Genomic DNA, 24,388 nt, shown 5'->3' on the forward strand with positions numbered 1-24,388 from the left:
TAGGGACATTTTCTGACAGTCGCGATTGGTATTGCGTCGGTTGCTCAATCAGGCGGTAACTGTCAGCCAATAAAATTCGACCCAGTTGACGCATGCGCATAAGCTGCGCACTTTCCTCATGGACACATGGTATAGCTACAAATGGTAGTAAGATAACTAAATCCGGTACATTTAATTGACTTTGTTGTCACCAGTATCAGTTACATCAAATTTTCAATCATTAAAACCGATGTTCTGATACAAAAGACCATCAGCCGGAGATTCACTGATTGCACAATACTGATGATTGCTCATAGAATCTACACGATAATGGACAGTGACCGCATCTCGGTCATGGCGGAAGTCCGGATTGTGGTGAATGAGCCGATTATAATTCTCTCTCTAATAGCGAGTGTTCGAATATTTGCAACAAGATATCTTTAATCGGTTGTTTTTAATTTCATTTTTGGAGGAGTTTGGCCACTCCGATTCACTGCTGAAAAATCATCAGGAAGGTACCGTTTTACGAAGTGATCAAACAAACCGGCAATTCGATGTCGAGACAGTTAATTTCGATTGCCAATAGCACCTATCGATTTATTGACTACCTCTGGATCGGAGGAGAATCTACACTGTATACTTTTGTCACTGACGAATAAGATAACTTGATGTATTTATAGCGAATTGATTGCATCATCAGCTTTAACGATATCACTTCATCATCCATGCTTCGTTATTTACAATTGAACATTACCATGAATTGTATTACTGCATAATTCGATGCAACATTATGTTTCGAATCGATCATCGAGTGATACACATTCCAGTTCACACCTAGATCGAACTATTACAATAACTAACAATAAATTTCTTTATTCTCGAGAAATTTTTCTAGAAATGTGTAATATTGTGAGTCATGCAAATAGCGTCAACCTACAAGAAGATATAGAACAGTTGAGTGATACTTCTGTAATCGTAGGGTAGCGTCTCAACTTCTGTACCGACGGAGATATGACGTGATTATAACCAGACCGTAAGTTTCCTCTATGCCTAAATAATATCAGATTTAACTAATATACATACTATTATGATGTGAATATTTTTTTTTAAATTACAAAAACGTGCAAAATAAAAAAAAATTAAATTAGAATTTTGCATGAAAATAAAGAAAAAATAGCTCAGAACGATTATTCTGAGCAATTTGAGTTTTTTCAATGTACGATATTACAAATTGAATAACGTTACCGGATTTTTCTTTGGCTTCTTGCTCAGGTTTAATTCTTCGGTTTATTTTGCTACAAGTGTCATAAATTTCAAATTTCAAAGGCTGCAAATATTTGTACCGATTGAGTGACATGGCACTTGTATCAACAACAGCCATCAAGTGAATTTTCGTCAACTTTTCAAATATACTTCCAGATTTTACTTTTAAGTTTGGGAAAAAATATCGCATTGGATTCATCCTTGAGACTAAATAGGCATAAAAATATTATCATAAAATTTTATCTATTAACGCAGATTCAATAAACAAACTGTTATGATAATAAACATGTTATGGGGAGCCATCACTCGGGCAGAAAGGTTAACAATTAACAATTTTGTTTTCATACTTCGATCTTCATATCCAAGAAATCAACTTCATTCGTTAACTATTAATTCCGACGCACGTACAAATTCCGGTTTTGTCCGAAAGAATTACGACTTACTCCAGTGAAAAAAAAACCGAGATTATATATTACGCAGTTCCGATGAATTGGAAAATAAAAAACAGCGTAAGTCAGATACTTTGCATCGTTGCGGAAACATCGTCAAGCTCTTACGGGAAATACCAACGCGATGTGTACTTCCCATCTCTGTAATATGATTGACGTCGAATTACTTATGTTTTTCTTCGAAGTCAGACTTCCCGTAATCTCATGACCATTTTTACCGTGTATAAAAGTGAAATTTAATAATTTGAGTTTGAATCACGTTTGCATTGCAATGATAGTCAAAATTTAGAGAAACCCTCAATTTCTGAAAAAAATAGTAGATATGATCCGATCTACTTATGGATCTGAATCGATCTCGTTAAATTCGAACTTCGTCTCTATCTAATTTTATCTGAACACTGTGCACTCTCTCAATAGGACCGCTTCCCCGCTTTGACAACAAATGAATTAACATCGTTGGCCAACCGGGGTTTGTTTATGTTATTACGTACAATGACCTTCGTAATCCTAAATCAGGTATAAGACGCAGACATCTGTACCATAAATTTCTTCTATTTGCGAAGGCCAGATGTATTGAAAAGGTAAGACGTCGTTCGATTACTCTTCATTCGCAGAAGTAACCCATTTGCAAACGAAGACAGACCAGAAAGTACGGCAAGAAGAATTATTAAATGTGTAGAATATAGTGAGTAAATTCAGGTTTCGTTTGGTGAATCAGTGAGTAATTATTAAGGAAAGACTTCGGTGAAATTTTGTTTTTTAACTTTTATACGGTTTAAAAAAGTTATATAAAAAAAGCCTTCCGCCAATTTTTAGGTCACGGCATATCATATGTAATGAAAAAAAGTTTTAACTTCCTGGGATGAAGATGTATACGCGAGGAACTCGATGGATCGAAGAAGATTCTGCTTATCGCTGTCAACAATTCCTTGCGCATGAAGTAAAACACGTTGATTATCGACTACGTAATTGTCTGAACTTTTGGACGTGTTACCTTTGTCACTTTGAAGGTAACACGGATGATTATCAGCATCCAACGTGATCTCTTCACGGAATTGCTTGGGATAGTGCTAAGAGCATTTTTCGTTTTGAAACACCAGTTTTAACACGGTCCGTTTATCACGTGATTATTACAATATTATACAAAATTGGGTTTTGGTCAAATTTACCTAACAATCATTCCTGACGTTGTGATTTTCATGCACGAGATTACTTACGTTTTAGATGAATTAAATAAAAAGTTTTTATCAATTGCTGATTTATTATTCATTTATTTATGCAAAGATTAGTTACATATTTGATCAACAAATACGCTAGAGTTTAATATTCAATTAGGTTCGTTAAGAAATTAATATTCTCAGTTTCTTCCGCGCAGTTTTTTTCAACCTGTAAATAAGAAAGCTGGAATGAATTTGTTCAAACTGTGAATCAAGTTACATGTATTAAATTTGATAGCTGAAATACTGGATTACTCACGTTTTCAACACTTGATGATCAACAAATACGCAAGAGTCTAATATTCAATTCGGATTCGGGTGTGACATCAACTTTTTATAAAAGGATAATCTCCCAATCGGTGGAAAGATTTTTTCATACGACTTCTAGTAACGATTTTCAAAGTTTCACCAAAGTCTCTCCTTAAATGAATATATTTTACGAATTTTTTTGTAATATTGTATAAAAAGTGAAAACTTAATATTTTGTTTTTGTAATTATAAAATTGTGTAACGTTACAGTTATTATTATTTTATTCATGGTATTTAATAAATAGACCATTAGAAATGAATATTATTTATCATAACTTGTTTATTTATAGTTATTTACTCCTTTTTTGTACTAAAATATTTCAGTTTTACGATGACTGGTGGGAGGCCTCGGATTCGTGGAAAATCGCTTCCCCTCTTGCCCCTTAACGGTCCTATTGGGAGAGTGCACTGTATATGAAATTCAAAGACCTAATTAGATCTACATAAACAGATCCAATCTATCCAAGATAGCCACAAAATATGGATCTAATCAGATGAAATAAAATCTATTAATTCTTCTGTGAAATTAATTTTGGACATCTAACATCACACGATTGACAGCGATTAGGATGAAAGATGAGAAAATCTATCGTGACACTGAAAATTTTGAGCAAAAACGAAAATCAAGCTGAAGAAGAAAAAAGATAATTATTATACAAGTATTTCCTTCTTCCGGCTAGTGACGGAAATCTTCAATTCCCGGTGTGTTTACTCCAAACCTCTTACGTTAATCGGACTTCCAACGCAGATGTAAAAACCAGTGTAGAAACTGGGTAGGGAGTTGACAGACGCGCAGATAGTTGTATGAAATGGAAGAAAAAACATCAGACCGCTAAGAACAGGGTACGAATTCGGAGCCAGCCGAAGTTGACGCCGCTAGTTTCGAGACTCAATAAATCAGTCATTCTAGCTCCGAGCTCTGAAGGTGTAATATCTCTGGTAATATGCTTGTTGTCAGTGCGAAGTGCGAGGTTACGGAATATTGATCAGAGTGTGGTGATAAGGCTCAGCCATTCAGCTCGGTGTGAATCGGAGATACTGATCATCGTGAGTGAAATTGATGAGTTTCGAATATATAATATTCGTTTTATCATATCGCAGTATTTTTGAACTGTCTTCAGATAATTGTCGATTTGTAACCGATCTCATCTTCAGCTCAAAATTAGTGTGAATTATGGATACCGATCAACGTGAATGAAAATAATAATTATGTTTCGGTGTATGATCAGATATTTTATAGTCATTTTATTGTCTCTCAATAATTTTTAATTATCTTTTAACCGCCGATTTCTGGTCGATCTGAACTCAGTGTTGATAGATGGTGATCGAGAATAATAATTTTTAAGAGTATTAAATATTCTATATTCATTTTATCGTATCGCAGTATTTTTGAACTGTCTTCAGATAATTGTCGATTTGTAACCGATCTCATCTTCAGCTCAAAATTAGTGTGAATTATGGATACCGATCAACGTGAATGAAAATAATAATTATGTTTCGGTGTATGATCAGATATTTTATAGTCATTTTATTGTCTCTCAATAATTTTTAATTATCTTTTAACCGCCGATTTCTGGTCGATCTGAACTCAGTGTTGATAGATGGTGATCGAGAATAATAATTTTTGAGAGTATTAGATATTCTATATTCATTTTATCGTATCGCAGTATTTTTGAACCGTCTTCAGATAATTGTCGATTTGTAACCGATCTCATCTTCAGCTCAAAATTAGTGTGAATTATGGATACCGATCAACGTGAATGAAAATAATAATTATGTTCCAGTGTATATTCAGATATTTTATAGTCATTTTATTGTGTCTCAATAATTTTTAATTATTTTTAAACCGCCGATTTCCGATCGATCTTAACTCAGTGTTGATAGATAGTGATAAAAAATAATCATTTTTGAGAGTATTTGCAAACAATAGATGTGACAATTTTATTCCACCTCACATCAGTGTTTTTCAATCGCTTTGCATCTGCCGATTTCGATGTGATTGGACGGTGTTTTGATTTCTTATGCAGTCAACAGTATCTTGTCTCCGTCCCTGGTTGATCGGAAACGAGCGTCTCTGTTGCTTCGATAGTTCTAAGGAACTCCCACCCGGTTTACGGGTATAAAATAATATTCTTGTTCTCAGGACGCGATCGACGCCGATCCAGGGCGGACGTCATTCAGCGAGTCGCAGTGTGTGATATATAAATTGGTTTTTAAGCTAACAAAATGCAGTGTGTGGTGTGCATATGAAACAAATGACACATGCTTAGCGAGTGCTCAACAAAAGAGGCGAGTTTCATTAATACGTTTTTGATTTATCATTCTTCGTATCTCATTTTTTAGTTCGGATTATAATACATATGTGGTTGAAATTGTGCCGATTCATGAACGAGGATAAAAGATAAAACTTTTAAAAATCAAATCTGCCGATTTCACAACCGATCTCCTCACAATTGAAGGTCTGTATAATCACCAGAGTCACATTTTTCTTCCTTCAGATCACCTCGTACTAGAATATCGAAATTGACCATTATATAAACCGATTCTGAAAACGATTTCTTTCTTCAACTTGTACAGAAAAATGCTAATTTCTAAAGGTCTTGAATTTTTTTTTATTCTCCAAAGAAGTCTATTTTTCGTGCAAAGAAGGCTACAAAGCGTCATTACACGCTTTGTAATCAAGGTTACATCTCACATTATAAGAATGTGGTATATTTCTGGCTACAGAATTGATCAGATGGATCGATTATTATTGTCTTATAAAATATGACTGGTGCCTCCGGTGATTATCAAGTTGTTTCGTGAATGACATGGATGTGTAGAACGTTATATAACTGTGTCATACTACAAAGTGATAGAGATACGCGAACAAAAATTCCTCGTTTTCAAAAGAGACGCTACAAAAGTTTTTTTTGTTAGGAAGATTTTTTTTTTTTGGGAACGATAAATCCCGCAATTTTTTGGGATCAAAGAAAAATTTCGATCGAACTACACGTCTTTTCTTTCTTTCAAATTGAAAACTCGAACTGAAACTGAAAGTTATCACAGAAATGTCATTCTCCCTTTTTTGTTTTTGAACAAATTATTGAACTTCATTTGAGATGAGAAAACGTGGAAAAAAAAACAATATTAGAATTTTGCATGAAAATAAAGGAAAAAATAGCTCAGAATGATCATTCTGACCAATTTGAGCTTTTTCAATGTACGACATTACAAATTGAATAACGTTACCTGATTTTTCTTTGGTTTCTTGGTCAGGTTTAATTCTTCGGTTTATTTTGCTGGAAGTGTCATAAATTTCGAGGCCAAAGGCTGCTAATATTTGTACCGATGAGTGACATGGCACTTGTATCAACAACAGCCATCAAGTGAATTTTCGTAAAAATTTCAATTATACTTGCAGATTTTACTTTTAAGTTTGGGAAAAAATATCGCATTGGATTCATCCTTGCGACTAAATCGGCATAAAAATATTATCACACAATTTTATCAATAACCTAATCAATGTTAATACAAATGAATCAAAAATTGGAAATTTATTCAATTTTAACGGATTTACTACTTTTTGCCGTATTCAGTTTGTTCCACGTTTATCCATTTTAACGCAATACCGCAATAAATCAATCAAGACTAACGACTTTTTTAATACTAATCTCGAAGATGCAGACAAAAATCGGTAAAAATATTTTCTCTTATTCTTTTACGGCTACAGTTTGACAGTAATAATGGTGAATAATTCTTTGAAAATTAAAAACAAAAAAAGAAAAAGAAAAATGACTTCATAAATAATGTTTATCGCAAAATTTTATGAAACATAAATTAATTTTTTTATAATATTTCTCTTTCAAAAATGCGCAATTTTTACTACTGTGACCTTGTGTCATTGTCCATGTTATTTGAATTTATAAAATAAATTTTCGTCGAAAAGCTAACGCTGCTCTGGGGGGGGGGATTCTTAAAATTGGTAATGTAATTTATAGTAGGTTGAAAAAATCTTGTTCGATAAAATATAGTTATACCAACTGCTTATAATTTTGTTAAATATAATTGTCAGATCATCACGCAATTCGACGAAACACCATTTCGCGAAATAACGTGCAAAACACTGACGTTCACCACGTATACGAAGTATTTGCATATACCATGGAGCGTCATAAAAAAGGAACAACGTATAACGATGAAAAACGCGTCAAACTCGTTTTCGTTACCGGTCACTCGATGCAAAGCTGTTGAAACGCTTGAGGAGGTGTCCTAGTAGATTTCGCGCTGACGTATATATTTCGCAATATCCACATATCCATATGTCTCACACGAGAAACCGACTGAAAAGTCCCGTTTTACTAAATCGTAATTGTGAGTTCGTAGAATTCATCGAATTTCTTTACATTTACGTTGAATAAAAATTTGTTGTTGTGGTTTTTTCCAGAATTGCATATGGAATAGGGCTGTTGAGCCATTTTTTGCATCCGAGATACGTGGACTTCGATATTTCGCCCCATCCCTGTCGAAAAAAAAAAAAAAAAAAAAAAAAAGATTCACTCCGACATTTTTTTTTAAACATTAGATACTTTTCATGCTTTGATTTTAGCAAATTCGAAAATGAACTAATAATAATTCAATGACTCGTGTATTTTATTATCAAAATAAAAATCGTTTTAAGGCCAAGCAAACGGTCTCGTGCCATTATAAAACTTAAGTAGTTTTTTTTCTAATTTTCAATTTACTGAAACCGGTAGAGTCGAAAGGCTCCGTAAAGGTCACAATGACATTTGGAGGAATGGTTATTATTCCATTGTTTTATAAATAATTAATACCCTCTAGGGGTGAATCGTCTGTTGGTATAATTGTCTATTTTTTTTTTTAGTCCTTTAGAAAGGTTGAAAGTATCCTCGTCCATGCTGTTCCCACCAGGGAGAAAGTTTCGAAGAATGATAAAATAAAATATCATATAATTATACGGGGCAGTCCGAGTGAAATAGAGGATTCATTTCTTTCGGGTCATCAGATTCTCGCACAAATTTTTTTTCCGCACTTATTCCGCTTCAAAATGAGCCTAATTTTTTTAAAGAATTTTCATGCTACTCCTTCGGCTGCCACGACGATCATATTTGTTCAAAAACGGGATAACAGAAAAAATATCATTCTTAAAATTCTGCAACTTTTTCCACAGATTATCGGTCGTAAATAAGTGAGATCTATCTGGGATGCGGCTGCTTCACAGTTTTTTTTTTTTTTTTTTTTTTTTTTTCTACACTTTTTTCGATTTCTTAAATAATAAAACAAAAAAATAATTCCTAATGGTCCTCACAGGAGTGAAATGAAAAACGAAAAAAAAAAAAGACGTATTGGGAAAATTTTGATATTCTTGAATATGTTCTAGAATAAATGAAGAAAATCTGTTTTTTTTTTTTTTTTTTTTTTAATGAAAAAGATCAATGTGCCAAATCATTTAGGAAAAATTATTTTTTACTCCAAACCATCATGAACTTTAATGTTGTAGTCGTTTGATTTTAAAATTGCAGATTTTAAAAACGGCGTTTTTTTTCATCCCTTTTTTTTTACACAAAAACGACCGTTGCGCCACCTGAAGGAGTAGCAAAATTATATACACAACGGAATTATTCATTTGTCAAGTAAACAGTAAACTACCACCTCTCCCCCTCCCCCGCACCACCGCGTCGTCAAGCTTTTTTTCCCCCAACTGCCGGAGTTCGACGAATTTCAATAATTTTTTTTTGCTCGGATTTAATGCTCTCAGAAATCTATAAAAAAATCACGGAAACTCCTTGAGGTGTTGAGTGAGTTTTGATATATTTTTTCGCTTCTTAACATCAATCGAGACAATAATAAACTAAATAAAACTGAAATACCGTTACTTCCGGTTCTGATGAAGATATTTGGTTTTTTTTTTTTTTTTTGTAATTACTTGTCGAAGATAGGGAAAATAGAAATTCAATAATAATATCGACGATAATGTATCAATCGTTCGGAGATATCTATATTTGTTTAACAACAAAATTTTTTAAATTATCAAAAAATTGTCTTATTGGAGTCTTTTTTTTTTTTTTTTTTTTTTTTTTTCTTCGTAATTTGTTTACGGAAAATCCTTACTGTGAACTGACACCATGACTTTTTTCAACCCCCGTAGTCCAAAATAGTCGAAAATGACAGCTCTTGTACGGATTTCGCCTTGTTGCTTGTATTGTTGCTTAACTATATTACACAGGTAAGAAAGTCCTTGCACCGTTCTCTAGACGTCACAATGTATTATTTGTGGTATGAATTTAAAACCGCACGTTAATTATTCATTAATTCAAAATAACGAATGAACAAACTCAATTTTTATGGTTTTTTTTTCCTCATTTTACGGTTAAACGAATAACTGTTATTGATCACGCAAAGGCTTGTGTTTTACCCAATGATTAGACAAATAACTTTTGTGTTTATGGTTCAAATGTATAATTCGTAGAAAAATAGTTTATCCACGAAAGGTAACTTTTTCTCTGTTTTAAACATTTTTTACGACCAAACCCGGAATTAACTTTGTCGGATATTTTCACGCTATGATTTCGAGGGTCTAAACTATCTACAAATAAATTGCCTAATCAAGGTTATCCCAAAATAAAACTTGATCTAACTCGACTGGACTGTGTCGTCGCTTTTTGTTTCGCCGAGGAAAAATTCTTTCTATAACATTCGTTTGGATGAATAAAATTTTTACTTTTTAAACCTTGACTATATAAATTTTGAAAATTTTACTTTATACCTTTTTGATTTTTTATTTTTCACACCATTTATATTATAAGCTCTTATACCGCGTTATTTCATATATTTTGGAGAAAAATGATATTAATAATAATAATAATAATAATAATAATGGTAATAACGGAATGTCAGAAGATAGAAGAAGAGGAGAAACTCTGTGATCCTAAGACGCAGTTGTCACTGTAAATGTTAGAAATATATGTAATAGATCCCAAAAGAGATAAGGTAGAATAGAATAATGAAGAATGGTTGGATAATAGGGAGACAAAGTGCGAGAGTAAATTACGCGGTTATAATTACAAATTGCATTTAGCTTATTGGTAAACAATGCACTTTGTGCCTGCTTCGATGAAGGCCGAGGAAGCGATGCTGCAATATCTGCGAGTATTGGATAGCCTAGTGCTCGACTCGATAAACTTGAAAATCTTGTTTCCCGGCTGTTTTTCTCACGGTCGTTTGCATATGATATATTCACACAGCCACAGTAGTTTTACATGATACTCGGGTGTCGAGGTGGGTCAATGAGCTGCGGTATGTGGAGGGCCAAGTTCCGCGGTTCGACTGACAATAGTCGAAGGATACGAAAATTTTAAACAACTTATTCCAGTCGTGCGATAAAAATAACTGGGCAATAATTCTCAGTGAATCTTCCGTATTGAATAGAATATATTAACATCGAGTAGAATATTTTATAAAATAATTTTTAAATAAAAATTCAATCAATTTCATTCTAAAAAGCAAACCTCGAAGATTGTACGAAATAAATTATTTATCTGTTTTCAGATAGTCGTTATTCAACGTTGACAACGGCAGCGGCACGGCACCCAAACCAGAAAATATTTCAATAAAATTTCGCAAACATGGATACTAGAGAAAGGCACAGCTACAGAAATCCCGAGGAGAGGTCGAATCTTTTTAGCTATCTTTGCTTCGGGTGAGCAAAAGACACTTGTCATAATACAAAACGGTCATATTTGCCATACTTTTTTGCAATTGAAATTTTTCAGTAGGATAAAATTGACGATGCTTCGATAGAGGATAAAAAACAAAAAAAACAAAAAAAAAAAATTGATAGTAACGAGTTTGTCTTTTCTTTTCAAAATCACGCAGATGGACAGCGGACATTTTTTGGAAAGGGGTGACACGAGATCTTCAAATATCGGACTTGTACGATCCCTTGAAGTCCGATGAATCCGAACGGCTGGGCGATCGTCTCGAAATGTAAGAGAAAACCATAAGATCCTGTATTTCTACTATTTAAACAATTTTTCTTTCGATCAACAGTAATGAATACAATGCGAGAGAATAGTAACCGCCTCTCGAACGATTTTTGACGCAGAATCTGAATCCGACTTAAAAATGAACCTAGCATTTTTAGTTCAGTTGAAAATAAGGTGTTCAACCACGCTGAAAACCGAGTTCTAATAAAGTTTCAAATTTAGCAACAGCTTGAATCTCCATTTTGGGTTTCGTTGGAAGTCTCTAGTGCATTTAATTCTCGAGTTACAGTCTGTTAGAAAATTCCTGAAACAGGTGCAACAAAAAATTCTGAAAAACGTACGATATTTTTTTAACACATGTATAGCTTTAGCGTTTTTCTTTTTTTTCTTCTGCCAAAAGTTCGGGATCAAATCACATTCATCAATAAATTTAAATATGTATGTAATCAGTGTAAAAGTTCGGAAGTTATTTTTCCACCCAATGACGATTTTTATTAAAAAACAAAATATATATGAAAAAAAAAAAAAAAAAAAAACAAATACGGAAATCGTGCATGTATCACAAAAAAACTTTTTATTGAAACAATCCATGGAAGAACTAGACGATGATCCATCAGCATTCAGTTTCATTTGAAACTTTCCTCTTTCGTTGACCGGTAAATTTAGAAATTTCTCAAATCTATTTCTGTCCACAACAGGGAATGGAATAAGGAGTTAGCTAAGGCAAACAAGGAGCTGGTGGTTGGAAAAGACGGGAAAAAGGTGCCAAGCAAAAAACCGTCTCTGGGTGCAGCGATCGCGCGAATGTTCTGGGCAAGATACATGATCCAGGGTCTACTGATGCTGGTGCAGTCAGCGGTGCTTCGATCATGTACGCCGGTTCTTCAGGGTTGGGTGGTTAGCTATTTCAATCCCGGTGTCAATCCGGTGAGCAGAAACGACGCCTTGCTTTACGCTGGTCTCCTGATCCTCACCAACCTCGCAGTCATATTCACGATACACCACTCAGGACTTCGCAATAGGCAGATCGGAATGTGCGTCAGAGTTGCTTGTTGCTCCGTCATATACAGAAAGGTTTGTGCACATGCTTTGTAAACTGCATTCCGTGGTTCTGTTTCCATCTTTCATTTTATTTCACCCAACATACTCGATCTAGTAATTGGGTCTGAGGCTGACTCTCTTCAGGGTCTTCGGAAAGGCCAGAAAATCAAAAGTCCCATTGGAGGTTGGATGTGGTTAGTGTTTTTCAAACGTGATTTTTCATTTTTGTGACCTTGTGTCAGTGTTTCTCGTCAGTGTGATTTTAGCACTTCTTGGAAATGCATGGTGTTCCGGATTTCATGAAGATCTCTTCATGACCAGCTATATCAGAACTCTTTTGAGGATCTGCGTTCTACGTATCACAAATCTTTTTTTTTATCAGTTTTTGATAATCATACCTTTGCAAACTCACTGTTTTAGGTCCTTAGGTTGAATCAGGCTGCCGTGAATAACACAGCAGCAGGTCAAGTGTCGAACTTGATAAGCAACGACGTGGCCCGTTTTGATTTAGTACCCTTGCTGTTCCACCATCTCTGGATCATGCCGATTCAGGTAAAGCTCGCTGTTCAATTTCAAGCTCTTCGTCGATCTACAGAAATCAAAATAATTATGGCTACAGGTCTCGGTCATGGGGTACATCATGTGGCGGTCTTTAGGAGTGGCTGCACTGGTTGGAATCGCCTCGGTGACATTGCAGAATGTGCCCATTCAGGCGTACCTCGGCCGACTTAGCGCCAATCTGAGATCTAAAATCGCGGTTAAAACCGATGAGCGGGTTCAGAAGATGAAGGAATTGATCTCCGGAATACAGGTGAGAATAATGGTGGAATGTAATGAATATCACGTTCAATGTTAATTGTTGCATAAGTAGAGTCACCATGAACAGAGAATGGTGTGAAGTGTGGTACAATTAAATGATGCACTGAACTTTTCGGTTAAACAGATAGTGAAGATGTACTCTTGGGAAGAACCGTTCGAGATTGTGGTGTCGAAAATTCGAGCCTTGGAGATCAGGCTGATAAAGTACACGTCGTATCTAAGGGGTTTTTACTTGAGCATTATACTATTTTCGGAGAGACTGTCTCTCTATTTGACGCTTATCACGTTTGTTATGCTGGGAAATTCGCTGACTGCTGAAATCACGTTCGTAATGTCGAGTCTCTTCAGTGTGATGATGTTTACATGCGTAGTTTCCGTTCCTCAAGCAATCATAATGGCCGGCGAGACTGCAGCGACCCTGGAAAGGTTGACGGTCAGTATCGCAGAATTAATTTTCCATTACGAGGACTCGATTCTCGTCTATATGACCATTCTCAAATTTGTCTCGACTGTTTTGCAGGAATTTTTACTACTGGATGAGGTTAAGTGCCTTGAAGATGGAGACGCTCAATCTTCAAAAGAAATCAGGAGAGAGCCCGACGTCATAGAAGTGATGAAGAGGAACTGGAGGCTCGAGAACGGTGTTGGCATCGAAATGATCAAGGTTGCCGCGAATTGGATTCTGGGTAAACTGCCGCCGACATTGTGCGACGTTTCGCTAACTATAAGGAGCAAATCCTTGTCAGCTCTCGTCGGCCCGGTCGGATCGGGCAAATCATCCTTGCTGCATCTCATTTTGGGTGAATTACCAGTTGGAGCTGGTAATCTGACGTTATACGCTGGTGAAAATAAACCAGAAAACAAAGTCACCAGTCGTGATATTAGCATCTCGTACACCAGCCAGGATCCTTGGCTATTCTCCGGTTCCATACGCGAGAACATTCTCTTCGGTCAACCCTATGACAAAAATCGGTACCAAGAGGTGGGAAACCTCAACCGAGGAGACTTACCGACCGAGTAAGCAGACCGTATTTTACAGTTTCTTTTTCTCCTGAGTACTTAAATCGTTTTAAACTTTTGAATTGTGTTTGTACGGTCCTCAGGTGAAGTTTTGAAATTTGATGGAAACTCTATAAATATACTAGTGATTAAATATCACTCGTTTTGAGATTATGGTAGACTACCCTGTCATAGTTGAATCCCATATCTTTGGCATCTTTGAACAAATTCTCTTAGTGAACATACACACGCGCCTATGAAACCTACATTCCCTGAATTTTGTTGTAGTTCGACCACTCAGGAAAAAGAAAAAGTGTAAAATATAATCTGCTCAATTCGTCGGTAAAACAGGAATGTCGATGATCTAAAAATGTTTTAAAGATATTCTGTAGTTTTCATGCACTACCTACAAATTTTGCAGGTTACCAAAGTCTGCGCCTTGCTCAAGGATTTCGCTCAGCTTCCTCAGGGTGACTTGAGCTACGTTGGAGAAGGGGGAGCATCTCTTTCTGGAGGCCAGAGGGCGCGCGTCAATTTAGCTAGAGCTATTTACAGGGACGCTGATCTCTACCTTCTCGACGATCCTCTGAGTGCCGTAGACGCTCAGGTCGGTCACCACTTGTTCGAGGAATGCATCATGGGTTTCCTAAAGGGGAAAACCCGGATTCTCGTCACGCATCAGCTCCAACATCTTCAACACGCGGATTACATCGTTGTTCTGAATCGCGTAAGCCCGTTAATTATAATGGAATAAAAACATGTCAGAATACTTTTGAATACATTTCTGAAAAGTTTCGAATAATTTTCCGGAGACTTGGACTATTATGATTTTACCGATGATGACTTTCATCGCGTAATTTCAACACCCTCAGAAATTAAATAGTTATATCGAGATTTTCGAGTTTCGATCGATATCGAAATTCTAAATTCTTGAAACAAAATTTTATATTGATCGATGAGACCAACAGGTGATTCGAATATTTTGAGCACTTGGTTGAGAAATTTTCATGATAAGATTGATACGAATTCTGATGTTTTATGCAATATTTGAAAGTGTTTGAACAACGTGAGTGTAAACAGAGTTGAGGATAGGTTTTTTTTTGTTTTTAATTTTCGGAATTTTATCCACAATGTAGTCAGAAATATTTTTTCACTATGGATCTATTAGTAAAAGATCAAATAAGGATCGAGATCGATACGAAGATGTTTCATTCCAGGGCACAATTGAACATCAAGGATCTTATGAAGAGCTCGCCAAGTCAAATCTGGACTCCATAGTTTCACAATCAGTCGAGCCAGAAGAATCCGCTATGGAAATTGAGCGCGCTGTCGAAAGTCAGGACGAGAAGATCGACTTCACGGTATAAATCGTTATTCATTCTGCATGTTTTGCTTCTCGGAAAACTTTTTTTCGAAACTGGAAACTGGAAAATCAAATAATCAAGCTCACGTTAATACGATTTTTGAAAAGTTAGGTCAAATTCTCGCGAGCTTTCTTCACTAATTCTGAATATGCAATTGAAATTAATAATTTCTGATTGATAAAAGTTGTAAAGACACCTGAGGACTTGTTGGACTTTTGACCTTGAATCCTGAGTCTGAATGTTTGATTCACGTATTCAGTGGATCAACCATGATGTATAAAAAACAATAAGAAGTCGGATCTGCATGAAAAATGACTGTATAGAATTTTTTTGATAAATTCGGCTTCAGATTTGCAATCGCGATTTGATACCGCATTCCAAGTCAAGCAAGCCAAAAACTCACAAGCTTATCTGTAAAAAAAAGAAGTCAATAAGTCCTCAAACAAAAATCTATCCTTTCATTGTAACGGTTGTAAAAATGGCGCTTAGAAATTGCAGATCGAAAAATTGAACGGTGCGGCGGAAATCAAGTCCACGGTGACCGAGGCAAGTAAGGACGACGGAGATTTATCGGAGGAGAAAATGGCGACGGGAGAAATATCGAACAAAGTGTACTGGGACTACTTCAGATCCGGTGGTAACATCTGTTCACTGATCTTCTTCGCGGTCATATTCATAATCAGTCAAATAGCGGCAAGTGGCACCGACTACTGGATAACCCATTGGACCAACCAGGAGACGCTGAGGGTTTCTTTGAAGCTGAACAAATCAATGACCGTTTCGAACCAAACGGTTGACCAAAGACCAAACTTCTGGCAGCCGACGTGGTTGGATGAATACGGCATACTTCGTCCCACCATAGCGGTTTACGTCTACACCTTCTGCATAGCCGGCTGCGTGTTCTTCGCCCTCTTCAGGAGCGTGCTATTCATGAAGCTCTCTATGAACGCGAGTCAGAATATCCACAACACCATGTTTGCTAATCTTCTGCAAGCCACGATGAGGTTTTTCAACACCAACCCAACTGGTGAGTTGATGAAATGACAATGGAGGCATAGATTTTGAAATAATTTTTTGTTTTATTCTGCATTGTAGGGAGGATTTTGAACCGGTTCTCTAAGGACATTGGAACCATGGATGAGCTGCTTCCAAGAACGCTGCTCGAAGCACTCCAAATATTTGTTTACATCATAGGGATCCTGGTGATGATCGCGATTGTTAATACTTGGTTGATCCTGCCGATCATTCTGATGATTAGTATCTTCTACGTCGTTAGGTTTTACTATCTGAAGACTGCGCAGAACATTAAGCGATTGGAATGCGTCAGTAAGTCAAAGTCCATCTGTACATGATTTTGTCTTTCCAATAAATCATGTTTCAAGTCCGACAACTTGGCAGAAAAAAATACTACGTTTCTTAACGCGTAAAAGCCGGCTTGAACTAAAAATGACGTAGACCAATGAACGAAAGCCGCTTGGATGCAGAAAGCTCTGAACTTTTCAACCCTACTTTGGATCAATGCTTTTAACACTTGCTTTGACATTTTTTTTTCTTTTTTTTGCTGAGTTATTGGGCTTGAGACACGGGTGATCTTATTTATTGGGACGGTCGTTGTTGGATTTGATTACATAATGAATGTTCTTTAGCTAAGAGTCCGGTATTTTCACACGTCAGCTCAACCCTCGATGGACTGACGACGATAAGAAGCAGAGGACCGCGAGTTGAAGAATTGCTCCAAAAAGAGTTTGACCGGTACCAAGATACGCACACCGGCGCCTGGTACTTGACAGTAACGACAGCAACCGCGCTCGGATTTGTTCTGGATATCGTTTCGTGCGGTTTCATAGCCTGCGTTTGCTTCGTACTGATCCTGATGAATGCTGGTTGGTATTTTTCACTGTTCATCGCCTATAGTATTGGTATCGGTAAATAATGACCTTTTTACAGCATGGGCATAGAAAAGTCCACTTCTTGTGGCAGTTTTCGTTCCGTAAAGTGACGCTTTATACGGCAGCGAACAAACTTGCGGAATAAAGTCTTTATTCCGCAGTTTTAATGCGCAGTTCGAAGTGCGCATCCCAAACTGCCGAATAAAGTAGCTTCGTCGAACAGATCGCGACATAACCTCACTCTTCGTTTTGCTTTTCAATGACCATACCGTAAAAAATATTCTATGTGGCATGCCCGTGAACCGTTTTTTGGCTCGGATAATTTCAGTACTCGCTTCCGGCTCGCTTCCGGCTCGCCTTCAGCTCGTCCTGAAATCTTTATCCTTGCAAAAAAAAAAATTCATGAGAAAGATTGAGTGTCAATGACAAAAGATTCTGGTCGTACTTGATGGTACGTTTTTGTGATAGACTGTAAAGTGAGCAATTGTCTTTCAGATGACACTCTTGCCGGCTCCGCGGGACTCGCTATTTCTCAGTCCCTCATGCTAACTGGAATCCTTCAGTATGGCGTCAGGCAAGGTGCCGAGGTTATCTCCCTCATGACTTCGGTCGAAAGGGTTCTTCAATACACAAATCTGCCTAAGGAGGGACCCTTCAAAACCGACAACCCACCGCCTCCATCTTGGCCTTCGACCGGTGCTTTGACTTTCAATAAAGTATCCATGAGATATGCCGCCAACAAGCAGCTGGTGTTGAAGGTGAGTAAAAAAAGTTGTCGTAACTTTATCAAGTGATTATAATGCGTCTGGTGTCAATAGTTAAATAAGAATCTCTCCAAATTTACCAGTTTTCGTTATCAGGGGTTGACAACATATTAATTTACGTATTCAGCAGATTGATGGTAAAAACATTTTTCAACCGACTGAATGCACGATATTTTGAAATTTGATAATGTTTCGTAATGAATTTTTACTATTTTCGAAAGGTTTCAAGCATTCCCGTATCATCACTTTTTACAGATGGATCAGAGAGATTAAACCAAGGGACTATAATTCACTTGCGATCACTTGCGATTTCAAATAATTTCATAACTTTTCAGCCACGATTCCAGATCATTTCACGACATTTGACTCATTCCGATTTTACAACGCCTAATGTGATTTAAAATATCTTTTGTAATAATAATTCGATAATTTTCTAGTACAATTTAGAATATTTTTAAATATCTTCCTTTTTTGAGTGTGATGAATGTTATCTTCTACATACCGATTTCAAGTGCTTTTCATTTGTTTGGAATAGATTGCAGTATTGTACAGTGTGGTAAAAAATTTCAGAAGTATAAAGTCTTTTGGCTTGAACGATTTTACAAAAATTTGGTAACGATTTCGTAACGAAGACTCTGCATTTTCGAAAGATTTTCATACCGATTGATGGAATCCATAATCTGCCAGTGGCAGATCACATTCCTGATCTCCGTTATTTGGTAATTCTATTGCAGGACTTGAACGTGGCGATAAAATCGGGTCAAAAAATCGGCATAGTCGGAAGAACCGGCGCTGGTAAATCGTCACTGATTTCGGCGCTTTTTCGGCTGTCAGGAGACGGTCTTGAGGGTGAAATAAACTTGGATGGCATCGACACGAAGTCAATTGGACTGCACGAGCTGCGCCCCCGAATCTCAATCATCCCCCAGGAGCCGATTTTGTTCTCGGCAAGCATGCGGTACAACTTAGATCCCTTCGACCAATTTTCGGATGCTCAGCTTTGGGATAGCCTACGGGAAGTTGAGCTCCAGGACGCCGTGGCGTCTCTCGATTTCAAGGTCGCCGGGGGTGGCGCGAATTTTAGCGTCGGACAGCGCCAGTTGATTTGCTTAGCCAGAGCCATCCTGAGGAAGAACAGGATACTCGTCCTGGACGAAGCAACCGCCAACGTTGATCCTAGGTGAGTGTCAACGTCGAGATTGTCAATTTTGTCACAAGATTGTGATTGAAGAAGAAATACAAGAACTTTGATACCGATTTTTCATTCTAAGCTGCTTCGAACGGTTGCAGATGGATCATTTTTTGGGAAAACGATTATCTCAAAAGTTAATAAATGATGTTTTTTTATGCCGTTCTGTAATTAGATCGATATTGCCATTTGTTGAACGTAGTTAAAATTGATGCGAAGCGTGGCAAAATTAAATATCCGATGATATTTTTAGCGAATATGTGGGAAATAGTCTTTGGAAAGAAATTAGCTATCGTGGAGAGTGAAATCAAAGAAATCAACTAGTTTTTTTATTTATTTTTTTTCAACTTCCTAACCATTTTGAAGGAATTTGAAATACAAAACCGATAATTAGGAACTTCTTTGTAACACCAGTCTAGTCTTCTCTGTTTTTTCATTTTTCCAAAGATCATCGTAGCTAAAAAGTAATGATTTTCAATGATGCATTTATCTAACCTTCTTAATTTGTAATTTGAATTAATCTCGGGTATGATTGGTCCAGCAGCTTTTGACTTATTCGAATAATAAAAAATTCACATCATCTAATCTCAGATTTGGGCCACTAGACCTTGATGGTTTTGGTCTCAACCAATACGGTTCATCTCAACTCATTCCTGATTAATTAGATTTATGATTCAATCAATCTAGCAATTTTCGACTCATATGAATACCAAATTCAATTCTTTCGTTTCTATCCAATAATGTTTTCTGCGCTTCAAACGATTCCGACTGCTTATTAGAATTTTGTTTACCTCCAAGTTCGTACGTTGGCCCATCAAGGTCGGTCAGATATCCTGCTTTTTTTACTACTGCGTTATAGTATCATTGAATATTCAGTATCGCGAGATTTCATAGACTGATATATTTTCCATCTGCTTAAAATAAATGTTCGAATAGAGTTCAACTTTAAGCGTTGTTTTTGCCTTTCCAATTCCCACCATTATTCAATATGCTGTTTTAAGATATGATTTTCTAACCTCAAAATTTCTCTCTGTTTAATTTTTACTGAAATAAATGTATATTGTTTTCGGAATGAATGGATTTGAACACTATTTGCATTAATTGTACATATTTTCGTAATATTCAATATTGCCCGCTCTTGTCGTGTTTTATTATTATTCATGTATCACAATTTCTTATACAGTCAATTTTTCTGCTAACTTTCCATTCATTTTTTATAATCTTACGGCATCGAGTCAAAAACTTGACATTATCCAATCGATATAGTTCACTATCGTCACATTTCTGATTTTGTAAACTGTTTTTTTAGCTGTCGAACGATTTGATAGCGGTTTTTAGACACCGAAAAACGATCCTTGCTCGCGAAAAAAATGGTGTTAACTGCGTGAAAAATCGATTCCCCTTGTTTTGTTAACGAAGTTTCAATTCGTTTAATTTCGAATTTCAGCACCGACGCTCTTATCCAAAAAACTATTAGAAGGAAATTCACTGATTGCACCGTCCTGACGATAGCTCATCGGTTAAACACGATCATGGATAGTGATAAAGTCCTTGTAATGGATGGAGGCCGAATTGCGGTAAGCATAAACATCGATTCTCATCTTAAACTTGTTCCTCAAGTTTTTGCAACCTTGCAAATTGGTTTTCTCATTTCCCGTATTTCTCTGTTTCTGTCGGAATAAAAATAGGCACATAACTTTGTGAATGTCATAATGGTTAAAAGCAGTATAACAGAATCATAGTAAATATGGTACAAAATTTTATTGACCCTTTGAAGCAAACATTTTTCAAATGGTCGTATGATCGTGGAAATTCTCACACGGAGGTTTATCGGATCACTGATTACGGATCCGAACTCAAAGTTCCTAATTTTCAAAATTCAAAATGGCGGATTCAAGATGGTGGCGAAAGATTTAGAAAATTGTGGAATTTTGAATTTTGAAAATCTGCTTTCGGATTCGTAATCAGCGACCCCAAAAACCCACTTTCACTGAATTTTAAGTTATTTCCTTGGACAGATTCTTCAGAAATGAATTTTTTCGAAAAAAACGTCATTTTTTTAGTTTTTCTGTTTATAAATCTTAGATTACAAACAATTATGCTAATTATCACCATGCTTCACGGGGTTAAGAACCGTTTAAAACCAAAATCTGTTGCAATTTCATAAAAAATTTATTCTGTAATTATTTCAATTGCATACAATAAAGAATCGTAAAAATTTTTTTTAAAAACAATTTACTTTTTTTTTTTGCTGGAAGATTGTCATAAAAACACACGTGTGCACGAAAAAATAGTTTTTTGTTTGGTAAAATTTGTAAAAAATCAAAATCCCCCCTGAGGTTGAAATTAATAATTATTTTATATTTTGATTTTATTATTTGTTCATGACATTTTTGTTTCTTTTTCGCGTACAGGAATTCGACCACCCTTACTTGCTGTTGAAAAATCGTTACGGTAATTTTTCACAAATGTTACGTCAGACCGGAAAATCAACGGCGGAAAAACTTTCGGAGATTGCTGAAAGTGCATATCGATTCAGTAATTTCAATGAAGACGTATCTGTTGAAAAAACGAACGAGGAAAGACGAATTACTGCCTCTGCAAAAGAAGTTACATACTTATAAGGAAATAGATAAAAATGATCGTTTATATGTACATCAATGCGATGATATATAGATCAAGAAAGAATTAAGCACTTAGATAAATCGTTTCAATTATATCGCGAACGATTTTTATAGCGTATATTTTAAATCCATTATTATTTCATCTTATTTTTAAGCTCGCTCTTATCTTGACTCTCGAGTCAATAATTCATTATAGCTAAATACACACGTTCATTTTTTGATTTCATTCAGAACCAAAGATGAACATAGTTAATACAAGTTTAAGTTCTAAGTTTCTATCGACGGTTTTTTTTTTTTTTTTTTTTCTCTCTCTTTCTTGTCTATGCAAAAAAGTAAATATTGAAAAGTGATAAGATTTGCAGTATTTGCTTACCCCTAATATTTACTTCACTTTCACGTTATATATTAAATATTGATGCAGTTTGAACTGGCGAAAAATTTTGATTTGTACATAAAAGAGATTGAATATGTAGAAAAAAGTAATTCAACGTATCACATTATACAGTGTTGGAGGTAAAGTTCTACTACTAGTGATCTTTCATTCTGGCAGCCATAAAAGTGGGGAAGAATTTTAAACGTTTCCCGTGTAGGAATAAATTATCCACAAATTTGCTCACTGCCAACTTGAGAGGTAAAAGGAAGAATCGTTCAACCTGGATTCACCTGAATAAAAGGAAATAAATCGATTTGTGCGAAATGATATATTATATTTATTATTCCTTAATTTTAGTTTTTTGAACTTATTACCTGAACCGCTTCATGCTCTGTTTACGATTTATTTAACCTAAGTACTTTAATGTCGCATCTTGTAATGTGATTTTTTCCTTTTTCTCTTCACTTCGGAATTGATTATCAATTTTAACACTCATAAATATCGATTCTATAACTGAAAATTCTCTCGTACTTAACAATAGACAAACGTGTTTCTGTTTGATTTAACAATTTTCCGTAATTCTTTTTTTCTTCAAATATCTAATTCAATCTCTCACGGGTATTAACGAGTTGAACCTTGAGTATTAATCAAATTGTTTGTAAATCTCTATAGAATAATGAAAAAAGAAATGACGAAAATTTAAAACTAAAACTAAAATATCGATGCTTCGTTTCAAAATAATTATTGATTCGTTCAATTTTACTTTTTGCGATGGTCGATTTTACGTAGAAAACTATTTTTTACAAATTTACTCTATTGTACCACGGAATGCGTTTATTTCTTATTATTTTACAACACTTATCAGTTTTCAATTTTTTTTAAATAAGAAAGCTCTTTTCCGCATCGTTCGGTTCTTCATCAGATTTGGGGGCGTCCCTGAAATTGCGTCATGAAATTTTTAGGGCTTTCAAACCTTTCCGGCCCTTTTATCTTCTGTCAGGCTTAAACCCGCCCCTCCTTTCTCCCTTGGGAATCGTTTTCACCCCTTTGAACCATTTTTTCACAGATAAAAAAAAATATGTGTCTTTTAGTTTTAAATGTTCTACAACATACATGAGTCCCAATGAAATCAGAGGGTGACACCAAACTAATATTCCTTGTAAGAAGAAATAATTACGCGCAGTATTCAACCTTACCGACTGAAAATAAGTTGATAACAAGTTCCGTTCTTTCTCAATAAAGCAGCGCTCAGAGGACTAATAAATGGGTAGATACATAGTACCATATTGATACGAGGCGGCGCTCATAGAAAAATTTTTCTATTTCAAATTTCGCTTTTTGCATATCACATAACAACCTCTGGGAATATCTAGTAGCATCACTAAACGTTTATGATCGATTTGTGGCTTTTCGTTTTTTCTCAGCCTCAAGGTCTTACCTTCCGGGTATCTAGCAGATTTTGATTATGGTCTCACATGTGAGGACCGGTTACCCCGCCGCCTCAGAGATATATCATGAAAGGTCAATATTGCGAATGGCTGATTTAGCGAGATTTCAAACATGTGTAAATAAAGAAACGAAATATTAATTGCTTGAATTCTTGATTTTTAAAAGTGTTGCCGCTTAGAATGACTACTAACCAGTGACTCAAGATTTCCAACAATTTATCTTTCGTTATTTTATTTTCTCATGTTTGGAATTTCGATATATCAGCCATTTGCAATATTGAAACTTCCAAGTTTTGACCTCAACCCATTCTTTCCAAATTCAACATTTAATTTACAAGTTACCTCTGAACAGTTTCTACTCAATCAACCCTAACTTCAATTACTAAACCATATCTTCGTGCTATTTTAAACAGACGTAAAAACTTTTTTCACATTTAATTCTATAACAAAATCGCATGGATCCATATTCATTGAAATGAAAAAAAAATTGATAGTCGATGTTGAATCAATGAAAATATTCAAAAAATCTTACCTGCTCTGCCGTTAAGTTCGTGAAAAAGGCAGCTTTTTGACATTTCTGATTATTATACTAAGTATTTATAAATTATAGCTGATATTCATGGAAGTTATTTTGGTTTCTTGAATACATGTATATTAGGGTAGGGCAAATTTTGAA

General features: G+C 35.7%; 1 protein-coding gene and 2 long non-coding RNA genes across 4 annotated transcripts; all 3 read left to right on the forward strand.

Annotated features, from left to right (window-relative positions):
• Positions 1–161: 161 nt before the first annotated feature.
• On the forward strand, positions 162–540 carry LOC124411680. The gene is made up of 2 exons (XR_006929698.1): positions 162–354; positions 452–540. It is a non-coding gene; the product is annotated as an uncharacterized LOC124411680 (long non-coding RNA).
• Positions 541–649: 109 nt separating this feature from the next.
• LOC124411681 lies at positions 650–4,577 on the forward strand. The gene is made up of 3 exons (XR_006929699.1): positions 650–790; positions 4,014–4,016; positions 4,566–4,577. It is a non-coding gene; the product is annotated as an uncharacterized LOC124411681 (long non-coding RNA).
• Positions 4,578–10,765: 6,188 nt separating this feature from the next.
• LOC124411664 (ATP-binding cassette subfamily C member 4-like) lies at positions 10,766–21,938 on the forward strand. 2 transcript variants are annotated; one of them, XM_046890927.1, is made up of 16 exons: positions 10,766–10,916; positions 11,093–11,203; positions 11,901–12,276; positions 12,664–12,795; positions 12,863–13,054; positions 13,187–13,495; positions 13,583–14,044; positions 14,483–14,788; positions 15,279–15,422; positions 15,924–16,452; positions 16,521–16,751; positions 17,072–17,308; positions 17,810–18,072; positions 18,813–19,258; positions 20,715–20,844; positions 21,682–21,906. In XM_046890927.1, exons 1-16 carry the CDS (start codon positions 10,843–10,845, stop codon positions 21,889–21,891), a joined length of 4,152 nt encoding a protein of 1,383 aa, XP_046746883.1. In that variant the 5' UTR covers positions 10,766–10,842; the 3' UTR covers positions 21,892–21,906. The 2 variants fall into 2 exon arrangements, with proteins under 2 accessions (XP_046746883.1, XP_046746885.1); XM_046890929.1 differs by having other exon boundaries at positions 10,831–10,916; positions 15,915–16,452; positions 21,682–21,938.
• The last annotated feature ends 2,450 nt before the right edge of the window (positions 21,939–24,388 follow it).

Source organism: Diprion similis, chromosome 10 (assembly GCF_021155765.1).
Source record: "Diprion similis isolate iyDipSimi1 chromosome 10, iyDipSimi1.1, whole genome shotgun sequence".
NCBI classification, from domain to species: Eukaryota; Metazoa; Arthropoda; class Insecta; order Hymenoptera; family Diprionidae; genus Diprion; species Diprion similis.

Coding starts and splice junctions, on each gene's coding strand:
- LOC124411664 (XM_046890929.1), top strand. CDS start 10,843: ATGGATACTAGAGAAAGGCACAGCTACAGAAATCCCGAGGAGAGGTCG. Junction 14,789..15,278: donor ACATCGTTGTTCTGAATCGC/GTAAGCCCGTTA, acceptor GTTTCATTCCAG/GGCACAATTGAACATCAAGG. Junction 19,259..20,714: donor ACCGCCAACGTTGATCCTAG/GTGAGTGTCAAC, acceptor TTCGAATTTCAG/CACCGACGCTCTTATCCAAA.